Source organism: Capra hircus, chromosome 28 (genome assembly GCF_001704415.2).
Source record: "Capra hircus breed San Clemente chromosome 28, ASM170441v1, whole genome shotgun sequence".
NCBI lineage: Eukaryota > Metazoa > Chordata > Mammalia > Artiodactyla > Bovidae > Capra > Capra hircus.
Genome location: NC_030835.1, coordinates 21165893 through 21193116, shown reverse-complemented (window position 1 = coordinate 21193116; position 27224 = coordinate 21165893). Strand labels below are relative to the sequence as shown.

Genomic DNA, 27224 nt, shown 5'->3' with positions numbered 1-27224 from the left:
CTCCTCTTTTTTATGATCCTTTTTTCCTCATTCTTGGTTCAATTCCTTGTTTTGGTAGGACATATCCTCAGTAACTTCTTGAGAAAATTGCATTGGAAGTAAATTCTCTGAGACTCTGCATGTATAAAAACATTTTTACATATTTGTATGTATGGATGTGAGAGCTGGACTATTAAAAAAGCTGAGTGCCAAAGAATTGATGCGTTTGAACTGTGGTGGTGTTTGAGAAGACTCTTGAGAGTCCCTTAGGCTGCAAAGAGATCCAACCAGTCCATCCTAAAGGAAATCAGTCCTGAATGTTCATTGGAAGGACTGATGTTGAAGCTGAAACTCCAATACTTTGGCCACATGATGTGAAGAGCTGACTCACTGGAAAAGACCCTGATGCTGGAAAAGATTGAAGGCAGGAGGAGAAGGGAACAACAGAGGATGAGATGGTTGGATGGTATCACCGACTCAATGGACATGAGTTTGAGTAAACTCCAGGAGTTGGTGATGGACAGGGAAGCCTGGCATGCCGCAGTCCATGGGGTCGCAAAGAGTCAGACACGACTGTGCAACTGAACGGAACTGAACCACACACTTGATAGTTTCAATATAGAACTCTATGTTTAAAATAATTTTCTCCCAGAATGTTGATCTCCTAACTTCACTGTTAATCTTTATAAATCTGATATTATTTTGATTCTTAATTCTTTGTGTATGGTCTGCTATTCCACCCCCACCCCCGGCCCTGAAAGGTTTCACAATTCGTTTTTTTTCAGGTTGTGAAATTTCATGTAATTTTGCCTTGTAATTATGTTTTTTATTTCAGTTTCCATGCTGTCAATCTTGAAAGGCATGTCATTCAGTTCTGGAAATTCTAGGGGGTACCATTTGACAAATTTCAGTCATTCCATTTCTTCTTAATATTACCTTCATGGATGCTACTCTTACCAGTTTGCGGATACTGACTTCAATTTTTATTGGCATTTCTTCATCCTGCACGGTTTCTGTTTCTCTGGCATTCTGTTTTACTGTTTTGGTCTTTTCTGAAATGTCTACTATTCTTTCATTATTCATTTACATTTAAAAGTTAGGCAGTTTTCCCAGAGAAGAATCTTCCAATACACAGTGTCGAGGAGGAGAGAGCTGTAGACTTCCACTTAATCTTCATGTTTCATTTCAGTGCTTTGCCTAACTGTCCTCAAATCCACAGTTCCTTTAGTTTGATCAGTAAATCTCCAGTCTGCCCAGCTGGAGAAGGAAAGTTGCTAGGCCACGTGTGCACTATGGGAAATGGGTCTCTAACTGCTTCTTATAACAGCCAATCATTCTGTTTCCAGTTTCCCCTTAAAATCCGTACACTTTGTAACCTATTTTTTATTCTCAATGCCTGAACTATTGTTCTGCAATATGAACTGTCTGCCTTCAGGGCTCCTAGTCCACCTTGTGCTTCAGCTTCTTCTGGCTGGCTGAAGTTAGGTGCCACCGGTTTCTAGCTTCCGAAAATGTGTCTGTTGCTGTCTCCTCTTCCTTCTCTTGGTTCTCATTGATAATCATCTTTTTGTCCCTTTATTAATGTCTTAACAGGAGCAAAAGGAAGATTGATTACGTCCTCACCATTCAAAGAGTAAATTTATCTGAGTAAAAACTTAAGACTGTGACATATTTCTAAATACAGAAGAAAATGCCTACTGAATCTTATTACTACCACTGATGCTGCTATAAGTCACTTACCGATTTTGTTTGTTAACAGCTGTGTCTGCACCATTTAGAACCAGTTCTTTCACTTCTGTTGCACCAAAGTTTTCAACTGTGATCTATTAATTTAAATTTTTAAAAAAAGTCAATGTCAGACTCAAAACTTATTATTTTAATAACCTATTATAATCTACCTTTCTCTCATTAATGTAAGAAATAATATGTTTGAAGTAAAATTCTGGTAGCATAAGCTTATTTGTGAATTCTGCATGAAGCCACAGCTAGAAATTTTCATCTTCTCTAGCAGTTTGAAATCCTACCTTGACTAATTACCAATTAACAAGGTTTTGGTTTGTTAATAACAGGAAACTGAGTAATCATCCCATGTAAAACTTCAGAAGGGTCACTACAGGAGTAAAATATTAGGAAAGATGTTTTCCTTGGGCAAGTGATAGACTCCAAGTCAGAATGCATTCAACTTTAGAACAGCTATGCATTCTTCCCTCATGAGAGCTGCCACTCTGGTATTCCTTCTTGTTGCATTCTTAACTACAGGTGGTTCTTCCAGTTTGCCATTAATTTGGTTTATTAAGAGTCATTTATTTTGAAATCTCTTATTTCCCTTACTAGTGTGCTCATCTTCCTATATATGTTATCATTCCCACCTCTGCATCTTTTCTCTTCCTATTCCCTCTTTTTTTAGCAATATTCCTCTCTTCTATTACTTTTTTTAGTACCTGTTTACAAAACACTGCACTAGGAGTGGGGTGATAAAAAATGAATAAATCCCTGCTCTGGAAGTTGCTACCCAATAAAGAAGGTGAAATGTGATATGTAAACAACTCATTATTATAGTAAAATAAATGCTATAATAGAGACATGAACAAAATATTATCAGACCATGGAAGAAAGAAAGCTTACTTCTCAACAGAGAAAGTATAAAAAACCTTGAGGAAGAAATGTCATTTGAAAAGCATCTAAAAGGATGAGTAAGATTAGGAGAGGATAGAATTTCTGACTAAGGACAGGGATTGAACAAAAGGACAGAACGACCACATATCAAAAAAATGCATGCCCCTAAAAAACAGGGAAGGTAAGGCATATAAAAGAATACTGTGAGACATGACAGAACTTAGTATGAGTGGAAGGATACAATGGAAGTTAGAAAGCCAGATTACAAATGATTTGAAGCCCATTCTAATGCTATTATTCTATAAGTAGCAAAGAGCTGCTGAGTATGTCTGGGAAAGAAACAACAGTGGGAAGGAATGTTTGAATTAGCAAAGATCTTACTAAATATTCACAAACTTGGTGACTGATACGTTAAAGCTTAGAATTCAATGCTTCAGTCAATTGAGATGATCAGTAAAGATCCAAAGAAAACTGCCAGGGTTATTAAGTGCATCAACTGAAAAGGAGAACTAAAATTTCATAGTAAATATGAATTCAAGCAGGACATTTTCTTGGAAAAAGTTAAACGTTACTAAAAGAAATCAACCTATTTCCCTTTAAATCTATCAAATTTTCTTGTAACTGCACTATGCGCCAATTCTTAAAATGACCAAAGAATGGACAAACATTTTTGAGAGGGGCACATAATGTTTTTGGCAAACTGTGTGACACAAGAATATGCTATCTTTCGTCAGTTTTGACTGTAAAAACACAAAGAGGACAGTTTAAGGGTATGTGGCGGGGGGTGGGGGGGGGAACGGCACACAAAGTTTTTGAAAAGAATAGACAGGAAAAAAGAAAAACTGAAGGTTTTTACCATTTTCCCAAGAGTCTAATTTACAGTATTCACATAGTTACTTCTGAAGTGCCTTATCATAATCCTTGCTGATTCTTCTCTCCTTTAATTGTCAACTATTCTACTTCTGCCAGATCCTCACTTATCAATGGTTCTGCATAAAGACTAGATGATTTATTGAACATCCCTCTCACTGAATTAAATTCTACATCTTTTTAAAGATTTGTAATTTCATTTTCCAAATAATATTTCAATGTATTTCTATTTATATTACATTGCATCCAAGAGTAATACAAAATTAGCAAGGATGAATGTTAGTATAAAAGGGATGTCTGAGTGGGAATTAGTCTTTTAGGTGGCAAATTCATTAGTGGATATTCTCATGTTATAATAACCTTTGCTTCTCTAAATATTCTTGTGATTGCAGACTCAAAAAATGAACACTTGAATAAAGAAGACCCCTTGTATCTGTAAAGATCTTTAGTATAATGTTAAACAACACAGGCTTATCCAGTCACAGAGCTGGATACAAATACTTTCTCTGAAATGTGACCACTGTTTTCAGTTTTCTCATCTGTAAAATAAGGATAATAATACCAATCTCTTGGGATTATGAGGATTAAATGAAATAATGCATGTGGCTACCATATAGTTAATGCTCAATAAATGTTAGCTAAAGGATTCTTTAAGAATTCCATTCATCAAAATAAAAACCATAAGGCATAGCTGATAAATAAAAGGGATGATGAACAATCAAGCTCTACTACTCTATGTCTTTCCATCTTACCGTAAAATTAAGACAAAATGTCTCTTCAACATCATCTTCAGGATAGTCCAGTAACTGTTGCATGCTTCTGAAAAACAATATGTATGTTGCTTTGAAGTAAAATATAATTGTGTATTTTGACTAGTTTACCTATGACTAGGTATTTATTTCTCATTCATTCTTGGTCAAATCCTTTTGCTAATTTGTACTTTTATGTTTGTTTCAGAATGGTGGTTGTACAAGCAAATATATAAACAATGTTGAAGGAAAAAAAAATAAGGTTTTCATCTCTTCCTTTGAATACAAAGGCCATGTATCCACCCATTTTCAATACTTGTTCTTATATATAATTTTTAGGGCTTCCCTGGTGACTCAGATGGTGAAGAATCTGCCTGCAATGCAGGAGACATGGGTTCAATTCCTGGGTCAGGAAGAGCCCCTAAAACGGCAACCCATTCCAGGATTCTTGCCTGAAGAATCCCATGGACAGAGGAGCCTGGTGGGCTGCAGTCCATGGGGTTACAAAGAATTGAACACAATTGAGTGACTGGTGAATTTATAAACAATGTTGAAGAGAAAAAAACTAAAGTTTTTACCTCTTCCTTTGAATACAAAGGCCATGTAAGCACCCATTTTTAATACTTGTTCTTATATGCAATTTTTTATTCCATTTAATGTAATAAATATAAAGAAACTACACAACCCACCTAGGAATAAAGGTAATTAGAAGTAAAAGTCCAAATCAATTATTTAACTACACTTAAGAAACATTACCTTCCTAAATTTATTATCTGATATTCACAAAGTATTGTTAAACTAAAAATTTAGCACATGGCTTTATACATATAACTCTTTCAGTAGAAAATTCTCACAATGGCTTTTTCCTTTATTAGAAGGGCTATTGGTTTATTTTGGAAATTCAACAAGAACAACAGAAACATAATTATTCCTAAAAAGAAAACTTCTGTACATCCCCCATTTCCTATTTTCTAAACCCCATTCTTGCCACTTTTTACAACTAACCTCCCAACATCAGGGACCAGTTCTTTCAAATCTTCCAGGGATGGCTTCTTTTTTAGCAGTTTCTTATATAAAGCCAAAGGAAAATGGAGGTCCACAATAGTAAAATTATAAATTGCTAATCCACAGATAACACCAATCAAGTGGAATAAATCACTGTCTTCAAATGTCTGAAAATACAGAAAAAATAAATGAATAAAAAGAAAAAAGTTCATTCTCATTCCTATCTCCCTGGGGTAATATTATTGTTAGTATTTTTGCACATTTTCATTCAACGTATTTTCTAGGAGAGACAAAATTAAAATCTAGTTGAGATTATACTATACATATAATTTCACATTTAATTTTCCCCCAGAAATATAATCATTTTCATATCACTAAGCATTATATTAATAAATGAAAAGATTACTAGAACTTTTTTTTATTTAAAAAATTATACACATTCAAAATTTGAAAAATAAAAAGCTTATGGAAGAAAATGAATTAAACACCTGTAACTCAATCACTTAGAAACACCAGGGACAATGATTTAAAAAATTTTAATGTATTTCCATCTACTATAAGTTCAGAAAAATAATATAAAACATATTAAAAGTTTTCTCATTCTTCTAATTACAACACAAGTATTTCTTATGTCATTACTCTTCTAGAACATGATTTTTAATGGCTGAATATTAATCACATAAAAGTATCATTGGCTTGCTAAATTAGCTATTAAGGCTTGCTAAATTAGCTATTAGCAACTATAGTTGGACATCTAGATGATTAAAATATTAAAAACAGTGCTTATTTCCTTCAGTAATCTTTAAAGAATTAAAGATTTAATAATTTTTAAAGAATTAATATATGGTCACAGGAAATTCTGTGAGCATGTAATTAACAGAAGAAATTTTTAAATTAGATCTGGGGCTCCAGACATAGTTCATTCTCTATCTAGTCTTGGTGTTTTCAAGATAAAAGCAGTATCAATCTCATAAGGTTATTGTGAGGATTAAGAGGAATAATGTATGTCAAATGCTTTTAGCATAGTTCTTACAGCACACAGTAAAGGCTCAATAAATATTCTAATTAGCTAGTAATGTTCAAAATAAGATGGGTATCTTTTTTGCATATACATATACATACATATATATATATATTCAGGTCCACAGTTTGGAATATTTCCATAGAAGAAATTCTGCTTTGCAAGGAAGAATTTCAAAGTCAAAGGAATGCTAAGCATACCATAAAAACTCTTTTCCTCCACAACTGTTCTAGTTTATACTGCCATTGTATTCCAGGAAAATGACTATCTTTCCACATTTTCATCTATGTACACACATAAAATATATTTGAGTTAAAAAATGGCAACGTGTTTCACTATACATTTTTGACTACTAGTGATACTAAAAATTATAGATTTGTGTGTGTGTTTGATAAGTCTTTTTGTGCACTTGGCCCATTTATCTTTCAGGGGTTAGTGTTTTCTTATATATTTATATTTGAATATATCATATGTTACGGTTACTACCCTGTGTCATATTCAATACATATATGCCTTTTATGTTTTGTTATCTCATATTTTTCATTGGCCAGATTTATCTTTTTCTTCTGTGATGTCCCTACATTGTGTTCTTAAATAGTTCAAAAAGTTCTTAAATAGGGCAGACTGAGTATGTGTTAACATCTCTTCTTCCAGAAATCCCTCTAGGTGAGAAAACAGGAATAAATGGCATAAATTCACAAGAAAAAAGAATAGGGAGGAGTTTCAACAGCATGAAAGAGATTTCAATATCTCAAAATATGAAAAATAAATGGCTGGTTTGATTTGGTAAAGCAGAAAAAAATGGAAACAGTAGCTTGTAGAGAAAAGCCAGTAAAAAAAAAAAAAAAAAGCTCATCTATGCTGTAGGCTCAGGAACTGACAGTGCCAATCTATCCCTGTGAAGTCAGAGGTACTCCAGCTAGCTCAGTTAGCAAAACAACTCTGAGAGTCAGCTATCAGAGAGGGGTTGAAAATAAGATGCTTGACGGGAGAGGCCTCTGACTTTCTAGAAAGGATGAATCGAAGAAGCTCTGGAATCTGACACAACTGATGCTCAGGGTCCTGCTTCAAAAACAAAGGGATCAAATGGAAGTCTATACAGTGAACAATGGGAATCCTAGCTTCCCTTTCCAGTGTCTGGAACACTACTAGAACATTGACAGCCAGGGCTACAACCTTCCCTGTAAACTCAAAGGGTAAAAAACTTACACATGCTGACATATGCAGGTTCATCCTTGAAAGACCTCTACCTAATCACTTTACGAGCGGGGTCCGTCAACATAAATGTGCATATGCCCGTACACAAAAGTATCTAGGTAGCATCTCAGTGTCACATTCTAAAATAATAAACAACCAAGAATTACAAGGAAAAAACAAAAGAAACAAACACAAGAAAACTGGATGAGTAAGAAACAAAACCAATAAATGATTAATTTTAAATGGCTACATTTTAAAAGAATAAAATCATAAACCTTTATAGGACATAATGGAATGAAAACCAGAAATCAACATCAGAAGGAAATATGGGAAATTCACAGAGATGTGGAGATTAAACAACACACTTAAAAAAACTGATCAGTCAAAGAAGGTACCACCACAAGGGAAATCAGAAAATACTTGGACTCCTAAAAAGAAAAACACATCATACAAAAACTTAGAGAAGACAGGGAAAGCAGTGTTCAAAAAGAAATTTTTATAGTTGTAAGCATCTAAATTTAAAAAGAAACAATACTTCAAATAAATAACTTAACTTTATATCCTAAGGAACTACAAAAGGAAGAGTAAACCAAACTCAAACCTGGCAGACAGGAAAAATAATAAAGGTTAAAGTGGAGATCAACAAAATTAACAAACCTCTACTAGAATGACCAAGAAAAAAAGAGAAAACTTACTGGATTCAGGACTGAAAGTGTGGACATTACTACTAACTTTATAAAAATAAAAAGGATTATAAGACAATAATGAGTAATTAGGTCACAATTATGAATAACTGAATGCCACCAAAACAGATAATATAGATGAAATGGATAAATTCCTACAACCACACAAACTTACATAACAAGAATTAGAAAACCTAAAGAAACTTTTAGCAAGAGATTGAACCATCAATCAAACACCTTCCGACAATCAATCAAACACCTTCCGACAAAAGCCTGAGACCAGATTCTATCAAACATTTAGAAGAATTAACATCTATCAATCGCAAAGTCTTCTTAGAAGAGGAAAAGAAGGAGACAGTTCTTAACTCATTCTATGAGGTTAGGGATACCATGATAACAAAGCCAAAAACATCTTTCACACACACACAAAGAAAACCATAAAGCAGTATTCCTAATAATAACAGAATAATTGTCAACAGAATACTAGCAAACTGAATCCAGCAGCATATAAAAAGAATTACACACCATGACCAAGTGAATGGCCCAGGAATGCAGGGTGGTTGAGCATAAGGAAATCAACCAATGTAATACATCAATCACATAATGGAATGAAGGAAAGAAACCACATGATCACCTCAACTAATACAGAAAAAAAAAATCTGAATAAAATCTAACACTCTTTCATGATAAATAAACTCAACAAACTAAGCATAGAAGTGACTTTCCTTAATATGATTCAAGGAATTTATGAAAATCCACAGCTGACATTCCATGCAGATCAGGAAAAATTGAGAAGCATGTCCACTCTCACTATTTGCATTTGAAAACATATTGGAAGTTCTAGGCAGGGCAATTAGATAAGAAAAAGAAATAGAAGTATCCAAATAGGAAAGAAAGAGTAAAATTAAACCTACTGAATTTTATAGATGACACGATCTTGTAAATAGAAATGCTAAAGAGTCCATAAAGCAAACTATTAGATAGATGTAATAAATGAATTTAGTACATGATCAACACAGAAAACAATCAGCTGTATTTCTACACATTAGCAATGAACTAAAACTAAAATTAAGAAAACAACTCCAGTTAGAGCAGCATCAAAAAGAACAAAATAATTAGAAATAAATTTAACCATGGAAGTGTAAGACTTGTACACTGAAAACTACAAAACGTTGCTGAAAGAAATTAAAAGACCTAAATAACTGGAAAGATATTCGATGTCCATAGACTAGAAGATAACTTTCCAAACTGATGTACAGATTCAATGTATTCTCTATCAAAACCTCAATGGCCTTTTTTTTTCTTTTTTTTGCAGAAATGGAAAGCTAACTGTAAAATTCATACAGAATTGCAAAGGATTCCTAATAGTCAAAAGAATCTTGAATAGGAAGAACAAAGTAGGAGGACTCACACATTGCAATTTCAAAATCTACAAAAGCTATAGTAAACAAGACTGTGTGGTACTGGCATAACAACAGACATATATATCATCTGAATAAAACTGAGAGCCCAGAAATATCCATATAATGATAGACAATTAATTTTCAACAAGGATGCCAAGACTATTCAATGGGAAAAGAATATTAGTTTCTTTAACAACGGTGAGACAACCAGGTATTAACATACAGAGAATGAAGTTGAACTCTTACTTCAAACCATAGTCAAATGAACTCATGATATATCAAAGACTTAAATATAACAGCAAAAACTATAAAACTCTTATAAGAAAACTCAGGGGTAAATCTTCATGACCTTGAATTTGTCCGTGGTTTCTTAGTTATAACACCAAAAAGCACAAGCAACAATATATGAAACACATCAAGAAAAGACTTCACCAATATTTGAAACTTTTGATATCAAAGGACATTATCAAGAAAGTGAAGTTAATTCACATAGTGGGAGAGAATATTTGCAAATCATATATTTCTCAAAGATCCAGTATCCAGAATACATAAAAGTACTCTTAAAACAGCAACAACAATAAAAATGACATTTTGCTAAAGAAGGTATACAAATGGCCAAATGCATCATTTGTCAGCAGGGAATGCAAACTGAATCACAATGAGATACCACTTCAAACATACCACTATAGTAAGAAGAAATAAATACATGCATAAAATACATTTTAAAATATATTTTTTTAAAAAAAGAAAGTACCAAATGTTGACACTGGAATCCTCATATATTCCTAATGGAAATGTAAAATGGTTCAGCCATTGTGGAGAACAATTTGGTGGTTCCTCAAAAAGTCAAACAGAATTATCACAACACCTAACAATTCCACTCATAAGTACATATCCAAAATAACTGCAAACAATAACTTGCATACAAGTTTTCATACTAGTACTATTCAGTGGTATTTCACCAAAAGAGGTAAACAACCCAAAATGTCCATCAACTAACAAACGAATAAACGAATGTGGTAGAGCTATACAACAGAGTATTATCCAGCTACAAAAAGGAATAAAGTACTGACACATGATACAAATGGATGAGCCTTGGAAACATTATCCTAAATGAGAGAAGTCAGATACCAAAGGCCATTAAACTATATGGTTTCCATTAACAGCAAATATCAAAAACAGACAAATCCATGGGAAAAGGATAGTAAAGCAGTGACTGTCTGAGGCTGAAAGGGTACAGGGAGAAATTGCTTATGTCTGCAGTTTCATTTTGAGGTGATGAAACAGAATCAGGTAGTGGTGAGGGCTGCACAACACTCTTGAGTGTACTAAAGGCCCCTGAACTGTGTCTGTAAAAAATTCTTAAAGGGAAGAACTTAGTTATGTCAATTTTACCTCATTAAAAAATATTATTAAATTAAAAAGAACAAATGGCCCTCTGCATCCTCCCTCCTTCCTACACCATCTCTGAGGTGGTGAGTACACTCAGCATCCACAACTAGATATTCTAAATACCATTTTATACTTAAAGAAGCCAGGGCCCTTAGAAGAAATGGCTAGTGTCAGGACTAGGGTATGGAAAACACAAAACCAGCATGGAACATTTTCTGTACCAAATTGTATACCAAATGTAAAGAATAATGAAAGAAAAATGGGGACATGTCAAAAAGTACACTAAGTAGGAGCCAGCTCTACTGGGCTCCTATTGTCCAAATCAAGATATAACTGAAAAGGTAAGAGAGATCCACTCCCTTGAGTTATTATTTCACTCTTCTTTCTTCTTCAAGATTCCAATACCCTTCCCCCTACTCTAACCTTCTAACAAACATGCTTCTCTCCTAGGGTATACTCAAAGGGCAAAAAACCCTGCAAAACAGTTAAAACAGAACTACAGTTGACCCCTGAACATCTCAGGGGTTAGGAACGCTGATCCCCTGTGCAGCTGAAAACTTGAGTATAATCTTCTAGTTGGTCTTCTATCTGCAGATTCAACCAACTGAGGATAGTGTAGAATCACAGTATATATTTGTTGAAAAGAATCTGCATCTAAGTGAAAATACACAGTTCAAATCTCTATTGTTTAAGGGTCAACTGTATTTTCAGTTATCATAATATTGGTTGAAAGGTTGATATTGCTAGGCAGTAATGTACAAGTCTGGAACATTTTATCATACCAAGTACACCAGGTAGCAAGGAAATTACTTAAAAGAGCATTAGTGCTCAGACACTTAGTAGTGTCCGACTCTCTGTGACCTCATGGACTGCAGCAGACCACCAGACTTCTCTGTCCATGGGATTACTGCAGCAAGAATACTAGAGTGGAGTGTCATTCACTCCAGGGGATGACACTGGAGTGTCATCCTTCCTCCAGGGGATCTTCCCAACCTAGGGACTGAACCCATGTCTCTTACATCTCCTACACTGGCACAAGAATTCTTTACCCCTAGTACCACCTGGGAAGCCTGAATATTATTATCTGGGAAGCAAAGTATTAAGACTGTATCCAAAGCACTCAGGTGCCAAGTTGAAGAGCTCTCCTGACAAAAACGGGATAATATCAATAAAGATAATAACTGCAATGGACTGAAGGGCTTCCCTGGTGGCTCAGCAGGAAACAATCCACCGGAGATGCAAGAGATGTAGGTTCGATCCCTGGGTTGGGAAGATCTCCTGGAGTAGGGGATGGCAACCCACTCCAGTATTCTTGCTGGAATAATCCCACAGACAGAGAAGCCTGTTGGGCGATGGTCTGTGGAGTTGCAAAGAGTTGGACACAACTCAAGCGACTGAGCACAGCATACAGCAATGGATTGAAAAACATCAAATATGTTTAATCCATGAATATACAATAATATTTGAAAACAAAACCAAAAAATGAATTGTCACCCCTGGAGTATGCTAATGAACAGATTCATTCTTGTGAAAAATAAGTAACTACAGAGAGAGAATGTAAAACATCCCATATGAACTGTATTACTAAGGATCAAATAGTAGATGAGGAAATTTCCTTACAAGTAAGTATTTAAGCTACAAAAATGAAAAAGAAATGTCAGAATTAAGAGTAGCATCATTTTGTGACCCCTAATAAATTTAGCCTAGGCACTGATCATCATGACTGTTAACATCACAAGGACAGTCTCCTGGAAGAAATGACTAAACAATACATCGAGATTTTTAGAATAAATAGTACATAATTCAAATTTCTTTCAGCTCAATAGTTCTACAAACTGAACCACCAATTTCACTTACAATTTCTAAATCAGGGGCCAGCAAACTTCTTCTGTAAAATATTTTAGGTTTTGTTGGCCACAGGGGCTCTGTCATAACTACCCAACTCTGCCTCTGCCAGTTTTAGCTAGGAAGTGGAAGGCTGCTCATTGGTAAAGAATCTACCTGCCAATGCAGGAGATACAGCAGACGTGGGTTTGATACCTGAGTTGGGAAGATTCCCTAGAAAAGGAAATGGTAATCCACTCCAGTATTCTTGCCTGGAAGAACCCATGGACAGAGGAGCCTGGTGGGCTACAGTCCATTGGGTTGCACAGAGTTGGACCTGACTTAGTGACTGAGCATGCACGCACAGCAACGGAAAATAGGTAAGTGAGCAGGCACTGACTTTATGCGATGGGAAGAACTTAGATCATGAAATGTCGTTTGCTGCATAGTTATCTCTGCCCTATATGATACAAGAGAGAAATCAATGACCCCTAACAATAAATTAATTCTCCCCAGAATGAAAGCTAATCTGGTAGCTAATCAATGCTCAAATCTAACTCAGCAGAACAGTCAACATCATTTTTCAGGCTGACCATTCCTTAATTTATTTTGCTAATTTGAAATGTGTGATAAGCATAATCTGTTTCGATGACTGTTAAGTCCAAAAGTTAATGGTTTTTAAAATTTAAATAAAACAGATCTGTGAATGTTAGGAATCTAGTAATAACTCCTATTTATTACTGAGTTACATTGAAATATATAGGGGTGTGTGTGTATTTATTTACAAAAGTAATTTAGATGGCTGGACTTTTTACCTTATCAGAAAACCAAATGAGTCTGGAATCTTCGTAATACCTAAACATGCCATATTTAGGATCCAATAATTCCCTCATGATAAGCAAGAAAAATTCCTTGCGTACCCCTCCTGCATCAACAGCATCTTCTCCAACAAATATAACCTAAAAGAGGATAATGCAAACACTGAGTGTAAAGAAATGAAAAGTATATTCTGGAGACTCTATAACACATTATTTATTATGAATAAATGTTCAGCAATTAATAGCTATAATTTTAAGTATATTTTTATTAAGATTCAAAGATACTATAAAAATAAACAGGAAAACTTTAAACATATTTTCTGAATGAAAGTTCCAATTATACAACAGAAAATGTTAAATTACCTTGAGTGGCTTTTTGTAGTCTATATTTTTTGTTTTCCTAAGGACTTCCATTGCATCTCCTACAATATTTTCCCTACGTACCACTAGAATTAAGCAAGGGTTCACAGATTCAATCACTGGGAGAAAAAGAGAGGAGACATTCTGTCTGTGGGCCTGGTCAATAGCCATCTAGAAAACAAAAATTAAAAATTTAACAACAATGCTATGAAGAAGCTACTATGACTGGATAAGCTAACCTCTATTTATAGCTATCCACAGCCCATAGGATTGTGAAGAGTTGAACACGACAAAGCAACTGAACAATAAAAACAACAAATTCCTGTATTATTGAATTCACATAGCACCTAACACAGTATTTAACACAGCATCAGAGCTTAACAAACTATATTCTGAGGAAAAAAGTATCCTTTTGAAATTTTTGTAGTAATGTATAACTGATGATACCATTAAATAAGCATGGAACTATAATAATAATAAATCTGAACAATGTGGTCTCTCAAAAAATAACTAGGATGGAGAGTGTGGAGAAAAAGAAGACAGCATTAAAACATACCTTTCCACAGAATAAGAAACAGCCTGGTCAACTAAAAGGTTTACAGAAAGTCATCTATCAGATCGATCACCACGCTGTTGTTATTAGTCACTAAATTCTGTCTGACTCTTCTGCAACCCCATGGACTACAGCCTACCCGGTTCCTTTCTGCACAGGATTCCCCAGGCAAGAATACTGCAGTGGGTTGCCATTTCCTTAGATTCTTTACTGCTGAGCCACCAGGGAAGCTCAAAGTGATCACCTATTGTGCTCACACTCCAAACATTTGGCTTTTACCAATTTAAAGCTTTTACTTTTTTTCCTGTGATTTTCTTTGTGTTCTTGTTCTAAAATGAAATATCCTACATTGAAAGCACCAAGTAACTGTTTTAACAAAGACTACTAAAAAAAGCTAGCAATCCAACTGTTGCCATAAAACCTTGCAAAAATACTTAGTTTTTTCCATTGATGAAAACAGAAATAAGCACAGCTCTAAAATTCCTCCTTATATTATTTATTGTTTAAAACTATGGAAGAATTTAGAATATCAAATGCATTTATTTTAAAGGAATAAAAACTGCTAACAAAACTGGGACAGGGGTAATTTTTAAAAGCATTTTTAGAATATTAAGTACCCAAGGCCTCATCTCATCCTTTCTTAGTCCTCAGCCTTTATAGTCTGATATCTGTATCAGAGGAAAAAACTCAAAACCTTTTTAATTTACAAGTTCAAATGGTAAAGTAAAACTATTGTATTCCTTCATATTCACAATGTAAACTAGTTTTTAAAATTCTCATTATAAAGGAAAAAATACTCAACATAAGTAGGGGGAGGAAAAGAGCAAAGAGGAGACAACCAACCTCAAGAAAACACCTTATTATTACTAAAACATTCTTCACAGAAATTTCATACCCTACTCCCAATATGTGATCAAATGCCTCCTACTTTAACATCATCTCATCTCTACTCACTTTCACCTTCTACTAAGTACTTGTACTTAAGTACATAAGTAGGGAATATATAATACAATATAATATATAATACACGATTTGAAACAAACCAACATTTTATCAAGGAAACAAATCAAACTGTTTATAAAAGCTACATATTTCTGTGATGAAAGATTATACCATTTTAAAATATAAAATGATAAAAATCTAAATTCTATTTCCTTATATCCTATATATATTATTCTATTTCCTTTTAAATATGTTTAAGTATCCCTTATAAGAATGCACAATTTACATCCAACAGTCTTATAGGTACTAAAGATACTTTGGTGAAAGTACCTTTGCAAAAGACAGACTACAAAGGTAAAAAGTATCCCCAAAGACATTTCAAATATTTACTTTAAGAAAACACCACAGACAATTAAAAAACTACTCTCAAGTTAAACCAGTACTATACAACATTTTACCTGCATCTGTAAGACTGCATCTGTTTGTAACAGAGTAGTTTTTGCTTGGGCGTCAAATACAAATGGATATGTGCAGATTGTAACAGGGATATCTGCCAACTGGAAATAAAAAATTATCTTATTAGTACAAACTGGTTTGTGACATATTTCTTGTAGGTACTGTCATTTCTTGTGTAAAGTTGATCATATTCTTGGTTTATTTGCTTTGTGTCATTCAGGAATTATACTGATAATTAGATGAAGCACTAGAATAAAGAACCCTAATTCCCAATTTGGGGAGAGAATTGTATACTTAGGGACCCATAAAATTATAAATTACAGGTATCGTTTGCTTAACCTGTATTAAACTCGAAGTTTCAGTGAACTAGATTGGAAATTTATTCTAAATTTGGGGCTCCTCTGTTAAATACAGTACTCAGTTCTTATATGTTAGCGCTACTCTAGCAACTGAGGCCAATGATAAGCAATCTACTTATTCATTCAACAGATATTTACTGCATGCAACAGGGTGCCAACATTTTGTGAGGCCCAAAATTTGTTCATTCAACATACAAAATAAGCATGATTAGTACCATTATTTTCTGTCAACCTACAAAGCTGATCAATAATAGTTGATCTTACCATTATCAGATATTAGTCACCTTATCGATTACTTATCCTAGCAGATGAAATAGTGATTGACTGCCAAGTTTTTAACAGGCCAGAAAAATACAAAGAGCTATGAACTGCCAGTCACAGATCAGCTAGAGGATGTATTTCTACCATGTATCCAACAAAGAAAAATTTCTGTGCTAGTTCTGACAGAGTCCCTTCTCCTTATAAGGCTTCCCGTGAAGACAATACACCATGAAGCAACTCTCTTCAAGTTCTTAGAAAGCTTTTTATATTAAATCTGAATCTGCATTTCTACATATCACTTTGTTTTGTATTTCACTCTTCATTCTGCCCCTGCAGGGAAGTTTATATGGTTTAGAGACTTCGTGCTCCCATGTTCTTCCTAAGTTGTCTTTTGTCCTCACTAAATATGCCCAGTTTTTCCAACCATCCAGAAAAATAATATGGTTTCCAACTCTTCTACATCCCAACTGCCATTTTTAAATATATTTCAACTTGTCCAGGCCTCTTTTAACTATGGCCATCAAAAACAATGAAGTAATTCAATAGTGCCTAATCTACACAGAACCCAAGATTATCAATTCGCTGTTCTCAACATGTAAGACAACATGCTGAGTTATATTAATCCTTAAGTAAGTTATCATTCTTGGCTATTTTTCATGTGACCATTTGACCCTCCACCCTGTGTCTGTGTCACTAACCAGCTATTGATGACTTTCCTAGAGTTTTCACTATTCTGAATCTAGAAGACTGAGACAGTTTCTAAAGTCCTCATCAGCCTCAGCACTCTTTGATTTCATAATTTTATATGCTGCTTCTACTTGAGGGTGAGGAAGCAAACAATGTTGGGCCTATAATTTAAAGCTAATTCTAAATATGTCACTGATTCAAGTGCTGGGAAAAAAAGCAAAGTAAACAACAAAACCTAACGTCCATAACAGAAGTATAATACAAAATTCCCAAGTGTTTAAAAAAGGTGGTTCGGGATTGTTGATTATGTAAGCCAAAATGCTAGAACCTTGAAAGTTTATTCAATTTTATGACCAAGTTGAATATCAAGCATCAGTTTAAAAACTGAAGCTAATTCTACTTCTCTAACATAAAATATTTCCTGCCTTCTGTGTAGGCCTTTGTTAAATTTTACAAGTTTGCTTTTTTTTTATTTTGAGGACACTATAAATTTTATTCTGAAAGACTTTAAGAGGATAGGAAATATTTTAAAACAAACATAATGTAATGTTTTAAAACAAACATAGTGTAATGTTAACTAAAGAAAAAAGGGTCTAATTTTCTTTAGGAAATTCCTCTGAAATGTTAATATAGGGCAAATTCTATACACTCATTTATATATATATATATATATATATATATATATATATGTTTTACGGTCACAAAAAAGAGGAAGCTTGGGATCTCCAATCACTTAAGACAACACAGAGTATATCTTACTCTGAACAGGAGACTTTATTACACCAAACTTACCTCAGTTAATCCATGGTTGACATCCTAAGACGGCAGTGCAGAATGTAACAGTAATGAGGAAAGAGCAATGTTAGTGTCCAAATTTAACCATTTCTATTCAAAGTAGCATTTCATTTATTCTGCTACAGTAGAATACTGAATTAATGAAGTAGACCAAGATACATCTACAACAAAACTTACCCTTTCTACATATACCTTATATATCTAAAAATGTACTAAGAACTTTCTTTCAGATATCTTGTGATCAGAAAATCATTGAGGCTTGAACATAATGAAATTTGGTTTCAGCAAGTAAGTACGTCATTTGCAGAATTTAAGCAGAACAGAAAAACTAATCTTACAACTAATTTGGTCTTGAAGAAATAATTTTATGGCCCAATTTCTCCACTTGGAAAATGGGAGAAAATATTCCTCAAAGACTTGGTTAATCTTGACAAAACGTTTGTAAAGTGTTTAGTAGATTAAAGAGCTACATGGAGAAAATAAGCCATAAGTTATTCATCAGAAATAACCAGTGAAATGCAGGTATCTAAAAACTAAGGATTCTTTAACATTAAATTAGCTTAAAATAGGAAGTACAAGACAGGGGATAGGGGTTGCCAAGTAGAAACAAGAAATGAAGAGAGAGAGAGAGATTCATAAAGGATATAATAATGAAAATTATAATGAAAGCTTACCATTGCACTGAACAGAAATATACAACACTTTCTTGAAAAAAGCTTTCGTGTATGTTTAGAGTGAAGACTCAAATAAAGGGTTAAAATCTCCAAAAGTATGTTACTAAATTTGCAGATGGTACCTTGTATAGTGAGGAGTTAATCTTACCCAAAGAGATCCTCTCCCAGTAGTCTGATTTTGCCCTGGAAGACAACCTATAGGACTTTGGAATTTCATACCTCAACAGGAGTATCACTGTTTTCCTGGAGACTCTGGGATATGTAGTTATCAGTTCTTACTCCAGAAGGGTTGGCAAGTAAAGGCCATCCAGATAGGCAGTATGTGATGGAGCCTCAACAAAAACTCTGGGCACCAAGGCTCTAGAGAGCTGCTTGGTTGGCAATACTCTGTGAGTATTGACACAAACAGATGCTAGGAAAGTAACTTGTCCATGACTCCTCAGGGAGAGGAAGACAAAAGCTCAGTCTTTGGTACCTTTGCCAGACTCTACCCTAAGCACTTTTCCCCTTGGCTGATTTTAATCTGAACTCTCTCCTTATAATAACTGTAAATGTCAATGTAACAGTTTCCAATTAGTTCTGTGAAGTTTTGTAGCAAATTATTGAACCTGACAATGGTTCCAGGAATCTTCCAACCTCGCAACTAGTATCAGAAGTAAGGGCAGTCTTTGTGAACTGTTCCCTGTAACTCTGCAGTTGGCTGGATTCTTGCATATATCTCAAGGGGTATCACTGGAAGCTTTACTATATTAGCAAACATTTAGTGTTTATTTACTATATTGTGCCAAATAAAACCAAGACAGTATAAGCATAAGTAAATATGACTTTAACTTCCTATTCTGAGAAAGATAAATATTTACAATCGCTTAATTAAAAAAAACTCTGAGTACCAAATTATCACTACATATGTGTCCCAATGGCAGTGCTAGCAGATACATTATAGAAGCTGTTCTGCAGAAAAAGCCATTTAGATTACACTCAGTTTAATTAAAGGCAATTTAACAGGAACACCTGAAATACTTGTATGGTACTAAATATATCTTGTGGGATGTTTTTAAAGTCCTGCTACAACTAAGAAGGTTTGAGTAAGAAACACCTTTCAACATTTTTCTGACTACCTATGGCCAATTTGATAACTATGTTTCATACCTGGTATCATGGAAGATGGATTTTACTATTAATAATGAAACACTAACCTATATGTACTTTGTTGCTACATGTAAATAAAGATGCTAGGCATATCATTTTGCATTGGGAAGACTGTCAGAATTTACAGTGCAACTAAACCATAAGTCTGATTGTAGAGAGAGATGTAAGCTAGAAGAAATATGAAAAAATAATGGGATGTAGATAACTTGGGAAAAGAAGAGAGAGTATAAGATACCAAGCAAAATGATTTACCTAGGGAAGAAGCATCAAAGGAAAAACCAGATTAAGATCACTATTAGAAATTTCAATTTAAGTGTTAAGAAACCTAAGACAAAAGCTTAAACACTGAAAACAAAGTAAATACGCACAAAGCAAGGGTAAACTCCTCTGGGAAGTATCAGGATTGTAAGGTAGTCACTATATTAGTTTCGAGTCTAACTGAGCCACCGTAGTATTTCCAAGGGAAATTTAAAAGAAAAACAGTGGTGGTGGTGGCAGGGGCGGGGGCGGTATGGGACAGGATACTGGCGAAATAGGTGCGGTCAACTGAAGGTCCACTGCTGAAAACCCACCGCATCATTTAACCCACAGTCTACTCTTGGCTCCAAATCCACATACCTAAGTACTATCTGCTGGCTGTTTGTAGACCGGAGGCCCTGAAATTAGGTCAAGATATGCCTAATTTTAGTTACCCAATGTCCTAGAAACCTGACTGAGAAAGGCATGAAGGAATGTTCAAAGTCAGGGTCTCACTGTCTGAAGCAAACTTCACTAAGGCTACTTTAAACATCAATAGTGAATGATAATTTACTTAATTTTAGACCAAAAAAAATGCAATTCCTTGGCACATTTTAGTTTCAACATATTACTTATGGCAAAACACTGTATCGTTGCTGGTGGCATCATTATTTAAGAGTGTAACACAATTACTCTAAGTATAAACAGAGGATGCTGAAGTCACTGAAGTAATTCAAATAAATATGAAGTGTTGGTGACTAGAGAAAAATATAAAAGATACTTCTAAAACATGAAGAAAATGAAAAATATACAAATATAACTTGGTAATTCAAGGCATAAGGAATCAGTCCAAGAATCCACAAAATATTAATGCCATTAAAGATTACAAGGGGACTTAGAAAGCAAATGAGAACATTCTGGGAAATATTATAGCTACAAGGTTTATAATGCAAGTATTAAATGTATCACAAATATTAAAGTATGCAAATGTACTTTAATTTCTTCATTTCATTAAATGAGGAAGAAGCTCAAACCCAGGAAGTACCAGCTGGTCTTCCCAGGTGTTACATCAGGCTATCTTCCCGGTTTGCTGGTGAGCATGTCATGTCATTAGCTCAGCACTGTCCATAGTTAAAGTATAAAACCTTAACTCCAGAGAACGAATACAGTAATGACTTATAAACACGGCAAAATTAATACTGAAATTACAGTTATGACTTAAAAATATATAAAGTATAATATCAAAGACTAAAAATTTCACCAGTTTATCAAATATATTTAATTAGTACTTACTTGTATCTGACATAGACATACACAGTTCTTGAAATAAATGAATACACACTTTTAAAAATGCTTAACTTGATTCAATTATAACAGGCAAAGACTCAGCATAGAACTTTTTATACATTCATCAATTTTTACTAGATATATATTGATACTGTACAGTAACAAAAAGGATAAGAAAAGGAAGAAAAAAGTAGCAAAAAGATTAGTTGTAACCACTGAAGTATTTTTGTCTTTTGACTATGCCTCATAGCTTGCGGGAACCTAGTTCCCTGATCAGGGATCGAACCCAGCCCTTGGCAGTGAAAACCCGAACCACTGGACCACTAGGGAATTTCCCACTAAAGTATTTTTAGAAACAATTTTAGAGCAAAGTTAAAAGAAGTAAGCAAACAAACTAAGAATAGTATCTAGAAAGTGGGGGAAAAAACATCAAATAGAAGAAGATAAAGAGAAAACTCACATACCCTTTTATTTTGCCAGAAACTATTTACTGTAGAGGGAGAAAAACAGATAAAAAGCAAAAGGAATCCAAAGTGGCAGGAGTAGGAGGATCAAGCAAAAACTTCACGGAAATGTGTAGAGGGAAACAGATGAAAGAAAATAGGAGAGGATTAGGTGAAAAGTTAGTCTCAGCCGTACAAAAGGACATTGTAAGGGGTGCAAAAAATTCACAGAATTAGTTTTTAATGTTTAGAGACAAGGAAAGCATATACCTGATGCATTCTTAAAAGTTTACACCAAATGGGTTTTTTTCCTTCTAGTTCTATTGAATTATAAATGACATATGGCTCTGTGTTAGTTTAAGGTTTATATACCTGATGGATTCTTAAAATACTTGACTGGGAAAGAAAATCTGAGAAAAAAAAAAATCTCAACAGACTATAGCATAAAGAGAAATATAATAAAAGCAATATAATAAAGGTGAAATAATCTTGTTGCAGTGTTTAGAACAAGGTGAAGTTTCACACACATATGTGTATATATTTTGTCTCCCTGGTGGCTCAGACGATAAGGAATCTGTTTGCAATGAACTGAGACCTGGGTTCAATCTCTGGGTTGGGAATATCCCCTGGCGGAGGGCATGGCAACCAACTCCAGTATTCTTGCCTGGAGAATCCCATGAACAGAGGAGCATGGCGGGCTACAGTTCATGGGGTTGCAAAGAGTCAGACATGACTTAGCAACTAAGCACAGCACAGCATAGTGCATATATTTACATATATAAAACACATGCATATATAAATAAAATTTATAGACATTTTTTATAATTCATAGTTACTATGTTCTATCAAGGAATATTATAAACTTTCACACCAAAGGAATGGAATTATTTCAAGATCATAACTCTTGTTCAATAATATTATACATATGTATGTGTATATATCTGTTGGTTATATAAATACACATATACATATCTATATCATCACAAAATAACTTGGATCTTTAGGATAGACTCTTTAAAACTTTACTAACTTTATTTACAAGGCCCATATGATGTTCAACCTAGTGTCAACATTAGTAATGCTAGTATGAATTTTATTAAACAGTCTCAGGGAAAAAAAGCCTTTAGTGTTATATGTAAATGTGAAAGTGGTTTGAGTTCTCCCACAGAATGCTCCTTCAGATATTATAATATAAATTAATAAACTACTTGAGTTAGTCAAAGACCTTCAAAGTAAACTGTCAACCTTCTATTTCCAAAAGACTAGAAGAACCCAAATCATGGGTTCTAGATTCTGATTTCTAAGATGTGATCTTAAATCCACTGTGCCAATTAAAGAACAAGTTTCTACTGCCACAACCACACATTCAATACCAGTCTGTCTATAAATGGAGAAAAAGGAAAATCATGCGGTTGAAAGAGGAGAGCAAGTACAGCAACTTGGAAAATATTGAAATAAGATGGCCCTCTACTGTCTCCCTCTCACCAGATAACAGTGGCATTGAAAGAGTTCCTAAGGAAATTCAATTTGATATCATCACAGTTATACACAAAGAGAAGTTTGGATATAAGCCTCTAAGTTTAAAAGCAAACATTCAAACCACAGGGTTACCACAAAGCACAAGATTATTGCTACCTTAAAAGTTCTATTAGACTGGCATTTTCTCTTAACCTGTTCAGAATTGTTTTACACTACATACTAGGTAAAAATTCAGATGTCAAAGGACATCAGATCTAATTCACGGTGATCCAAGAGGATATAACTCTCCAGGAGAGAGTGAAATGTTTAGTGAAGTAAGTTAGACAGAAATACAAATACTATATAAGTTACATGTGCAATCTAAAAAATAGTACAACTGAATCTATGTACAAAACAGAAAACAGACTCATATAGCAAACAAACTTATAGTTACCAAAGGGGAGGGAGTAGGAGGAACAAATTAGGAGTAGGGGATTACAGCTATAAACTACTGTACATAAAACAGATAAGCAGCAAGGATTTATTGTATACCACAAGGAATTAGATTTAATAAAAAAGAAAAACAGTAAAATAAAGTGTTGAGATGATATAGGAACCTAAGTGCTCTTATGTTACACTCCTTTCTTATCATAATCAGGTTGTGAGCGGAGATTCCTGATCAAGACAACATAATCATCCTCCATACTAAATAATAACCTCATTTTAAAATTTGTAGTGTTATACTTAATTTACATATTTGTTATGGCTTTAGAATTCTTTTAAAAGCTAAGAACCAGGAGTTTAGAACTAGTTTAGTATTTGCATACATTTAAATAAGATGGTCGTAAGCAGGGTAAGTGAACATTAAGCTTCTTAAAGGAATTGTTTTATTTTAAAAGGAGTCTATATAGTAATGAAGTCTCAAAAACACTGCTCTAAGACCTAGGTTACCGAGGTGGTATGTCAGCGTTTACATGAAAAGTCTTAGAATAAAAAAAGTTCATTGTCTCAATCATCAGTGTCCCTCAAGGGTAAATAATTTTAACTCCTTTTACAATAAATATTTTTAAGCCTGAAATCTTCATTCACTCAAAGATGAGATATGAGACTTCAAACAAGTCTTGCAGAGGGAAAATTAATAACCTCAAGAAATATGTTTTTTCTCCTGTCTTAGGAGTTCTCTGGAAGAAGAGTGTGAAAAGCTTTATCTAGATGAGAGATTTAGTTAAAACAGGGAAGGAAAAAGGAAATATTTATTCATAGCTTTCCAGAAGTCAAGGATTTTCCTTCTCAAAAAACTGCTGTCCCTTGACTCCAGCTATAGCTCTACTTTTCTTACCCCCTCCTCTCAAGTGTAGAACTCTGTGAAAGTACTGCCTATGAATGCTGTTCCCTATTCCTCACCCCTAGATTTATCTTAAGCATAACTTACCTAGACTGGCATTATCAAGGTTACCAGTGACCTTCATGAAACCAAACTCACTGCTCAATTCCATGGTTTTACCCTGTTTCTCAACAGCATTCAATACAGATTTCTCCTTCCCTTTTTCAGTTTCCACAACACTACTCTAGTTTTCCTTCTACCTTTCATCTCATTTGTTGATTTCTCTCCTTTCCTCATTTCATATCCATCAATAATTCTTGTGCCTTTTACCTCCAAGAGGTACTCAAGACCATTTATTTCCTCCTTCCATTATATAACTACCAACCATGGCCAAACTCACCATTTTCTCTCCCCTAACCTACTAAAACTATCTTCTAACTAGTCTCCCTCTGAATTTTTGTTCCATCCCCCTCATTCCAACCTCCACACAGCTGATAGGGTAGTTATTTCAGAATATAAATTACACTGTACAATATCCACCTTAGGTTCACCAGCATCCAACAGCTAATCCTAACACTTCAGATAAAATCCGTATTTCTGACCTTAATCTACTGAACTTTGCATGATCTGGCACCTGCCCATTTCTCTGACTGTTTCTCAGAACTCTCCCCATTCCCTTATTTTTAGCAATGTGTGTGCTCAGTCTCTGTTATGTACAACATTTTGCAACACCAGGGACTGTAGCCCGCCAGGCTCCTCTGTCCATGGGATTTCCCAGGCAAGAACACTGGAGTGGGTTATCATTTCTTACTCCAGAGGATCTTCCCAACCCAGAGATCAAACCGGTGTCTCTTTTGTCTCTTGCATTGGTAGGTGGATTCCTTACCACTGCGCCACCTTGGAAGCCCATTTTATACTGGCCTTCTTCTATCCTTCAAACACTTGTTCTCGCCAAAGGTCTTTTACTAGATACTCATTTTTCCTGAAGTTTTCCTTGCACTGATCTTACATAGCTGCTTTTTCTCATTTAGATTACAGATCATACTTCATTAGAAAAGACTCTCCTGATTACCCAACTGTAAGAAACCATCCAGTCTTTATTACCTTCTCTTATTTTCATCCTCTATATAGTGTACATTATTAGCTTTCTATGGCAGGGGAAGAAGGGTGTGCATTACTTGATTACTATTCATCTTGCCTACTAGATTATAAGTTTCATGAGAACAGGCCTTATCCATCTGGCTCAGCACTGTATTTCTAATACCTAAATAAGTGCTTGTTACATGTGTCTTCAGTTGCTCACTCATACCTGACTCTTCTCAGCCTGTCAGACTCCTCTGTTCATGGAATTTTTCAGCTAAGAAGCATGGATTGGGGGTGCCATTTCTTACGCCAGGGGATCTTCCCAACTCAGGGACTGAACCCTCGTCTCTTGCACCTCCCGCACTGGCACATGGATTCTTTAACACTAGCACCACCTGGGAAGCCTGTCTGTTACACAGAAGATTCTTACTAAGTTTTTGCTGAATGAGCAAATGGGTAGACATAAATCTGTAAGTTGGTTGTAAACTTGACTGAGCCTCCTAGTGACTTGGGAAAATAATCAACAAGTCTGTCCCAATGAAGATCTAAGTACCTAGGGAAGTCTTTGCTATGTTCTAGAAAGTGTTCAAGATGTTCTGGAAGTCACCTTATTCCTATAGGGAAGAGTACCCTAAAAAGAGCATACGTAAACTGCACTGCTATTCAAAAACTACTGTACTTTCTAAGGGCCTACAAGACATATATGAGACACTATAAAAAGTACAGGTGAATAAATTGACAGAGTGCCTATTCACAAGGAGCTTGCAGTTGGTACCTAGCAACCAATCAAAGGCCTTGCTAGAATTCAGTTCAGTTCAGTCACTCAGTCACGTCTGCCTCCGTGATCCCATGGACTGCAGTACGCCAGGCTTCCCTGTTCATCACCAACTCCTGGAGTTTACTCAAATTCATGTCCATTGAGTCAGTGATGCCATCCAACCATCTCATCTCTGTCCCCTTCTCCTCCTGCCTTCAATCTTTCCCAGCATCAGGGTCTTTTCTGATGAGTCAGTTCTTCGAATCCAGTGGCCAAAGTATTGGAGCTTTAGCATCAGTCCTTCCAATGAATATTCAAGACAGATTTAGGATTGACTGGTTTGATCTCCTTGTAGGGCAAGGGACTCTCAAGAGTTTTCTCCAAATTAAAAAAAAAGTTTTCTCCAACACCATAGTTCAAAAGCATCAACTCTTTGGCGCTCAGCCTTCTTTATGGTCCAACTCTCACATCCATACATGACTACTGAAAAAACCGTAGCTTTGACTAAACAGACTTTTGTCAGCAAAGTAATGTCTCTGCTTTTTAATATGCTCTCTAGGTTGGTCACAGCTTTTCTCCCAAGGAGCATGCATTTTTTAGTTTCATGGCTGCAGTCACCATCTGCAGTGATTTTGGAGCCCAAGAAAAGTCTGCCACTGTCCCCACTGTTTCCCCATCTACTTGCCATGAAGTCTTGGGACCAGATGCCATGATCTTAGTTTTTGTAATGTTGAGTTTTAAGTCAGCTTTTTCAATCTCCTCTTTCACTTTTACATCAGGCGGCCGAAGTATTAGAGCTTTAGCATCAGTCCTTTCAGTAAATATGCAGGACTAATTTCTTT

General features: G+C 34.9%; 1 protein-coding gene across 4 annotated transcripts in view; it reads right to left on the bottom strand.

Annotated features, from left to right (window-relative positions):
* HERC4 (HECT and RLD domain containing E3 ubiquitin protein ligase 4) overlaps positions 1-27224 on the bottom strand; it is a 124965-nt gene that overhangs the window by 6963 nt on the left and 90778 nt on the right. For 2 of the 4 annotated variants that reach the window (XM_018042293.1, XM_018042295.1), the window contains 7 exons: positions 17968-17991; positions 15871-15969; positions 13921-14088; positions 13555-13698; positions 5220-5386; positions 4218-4284; positions 1720-1802 (listed from right to left, as the gene is read on the bottom strand). In XM_018042293.1, the coding sequence (XP_017897782.1) occupies positions 1720-1802; positions 4218-4284; positions 5220-5386; positions 13555-13698; positions 13921-14088; positions 15871-15969; positions 17968-17991 (752 nt within the window). The remainder of the gene's footprint in view (positions 1-1719; positions 1803-4217; positions 4285-5219; positions 5387-13554; positions 13699-13920; positions 14089-15870; positions 15970-17967; positions 17992-27224) is intronic. The other 2 variants (XM_018042294.1, XM_018042296.1) reach the window with 2 other exon arrangements.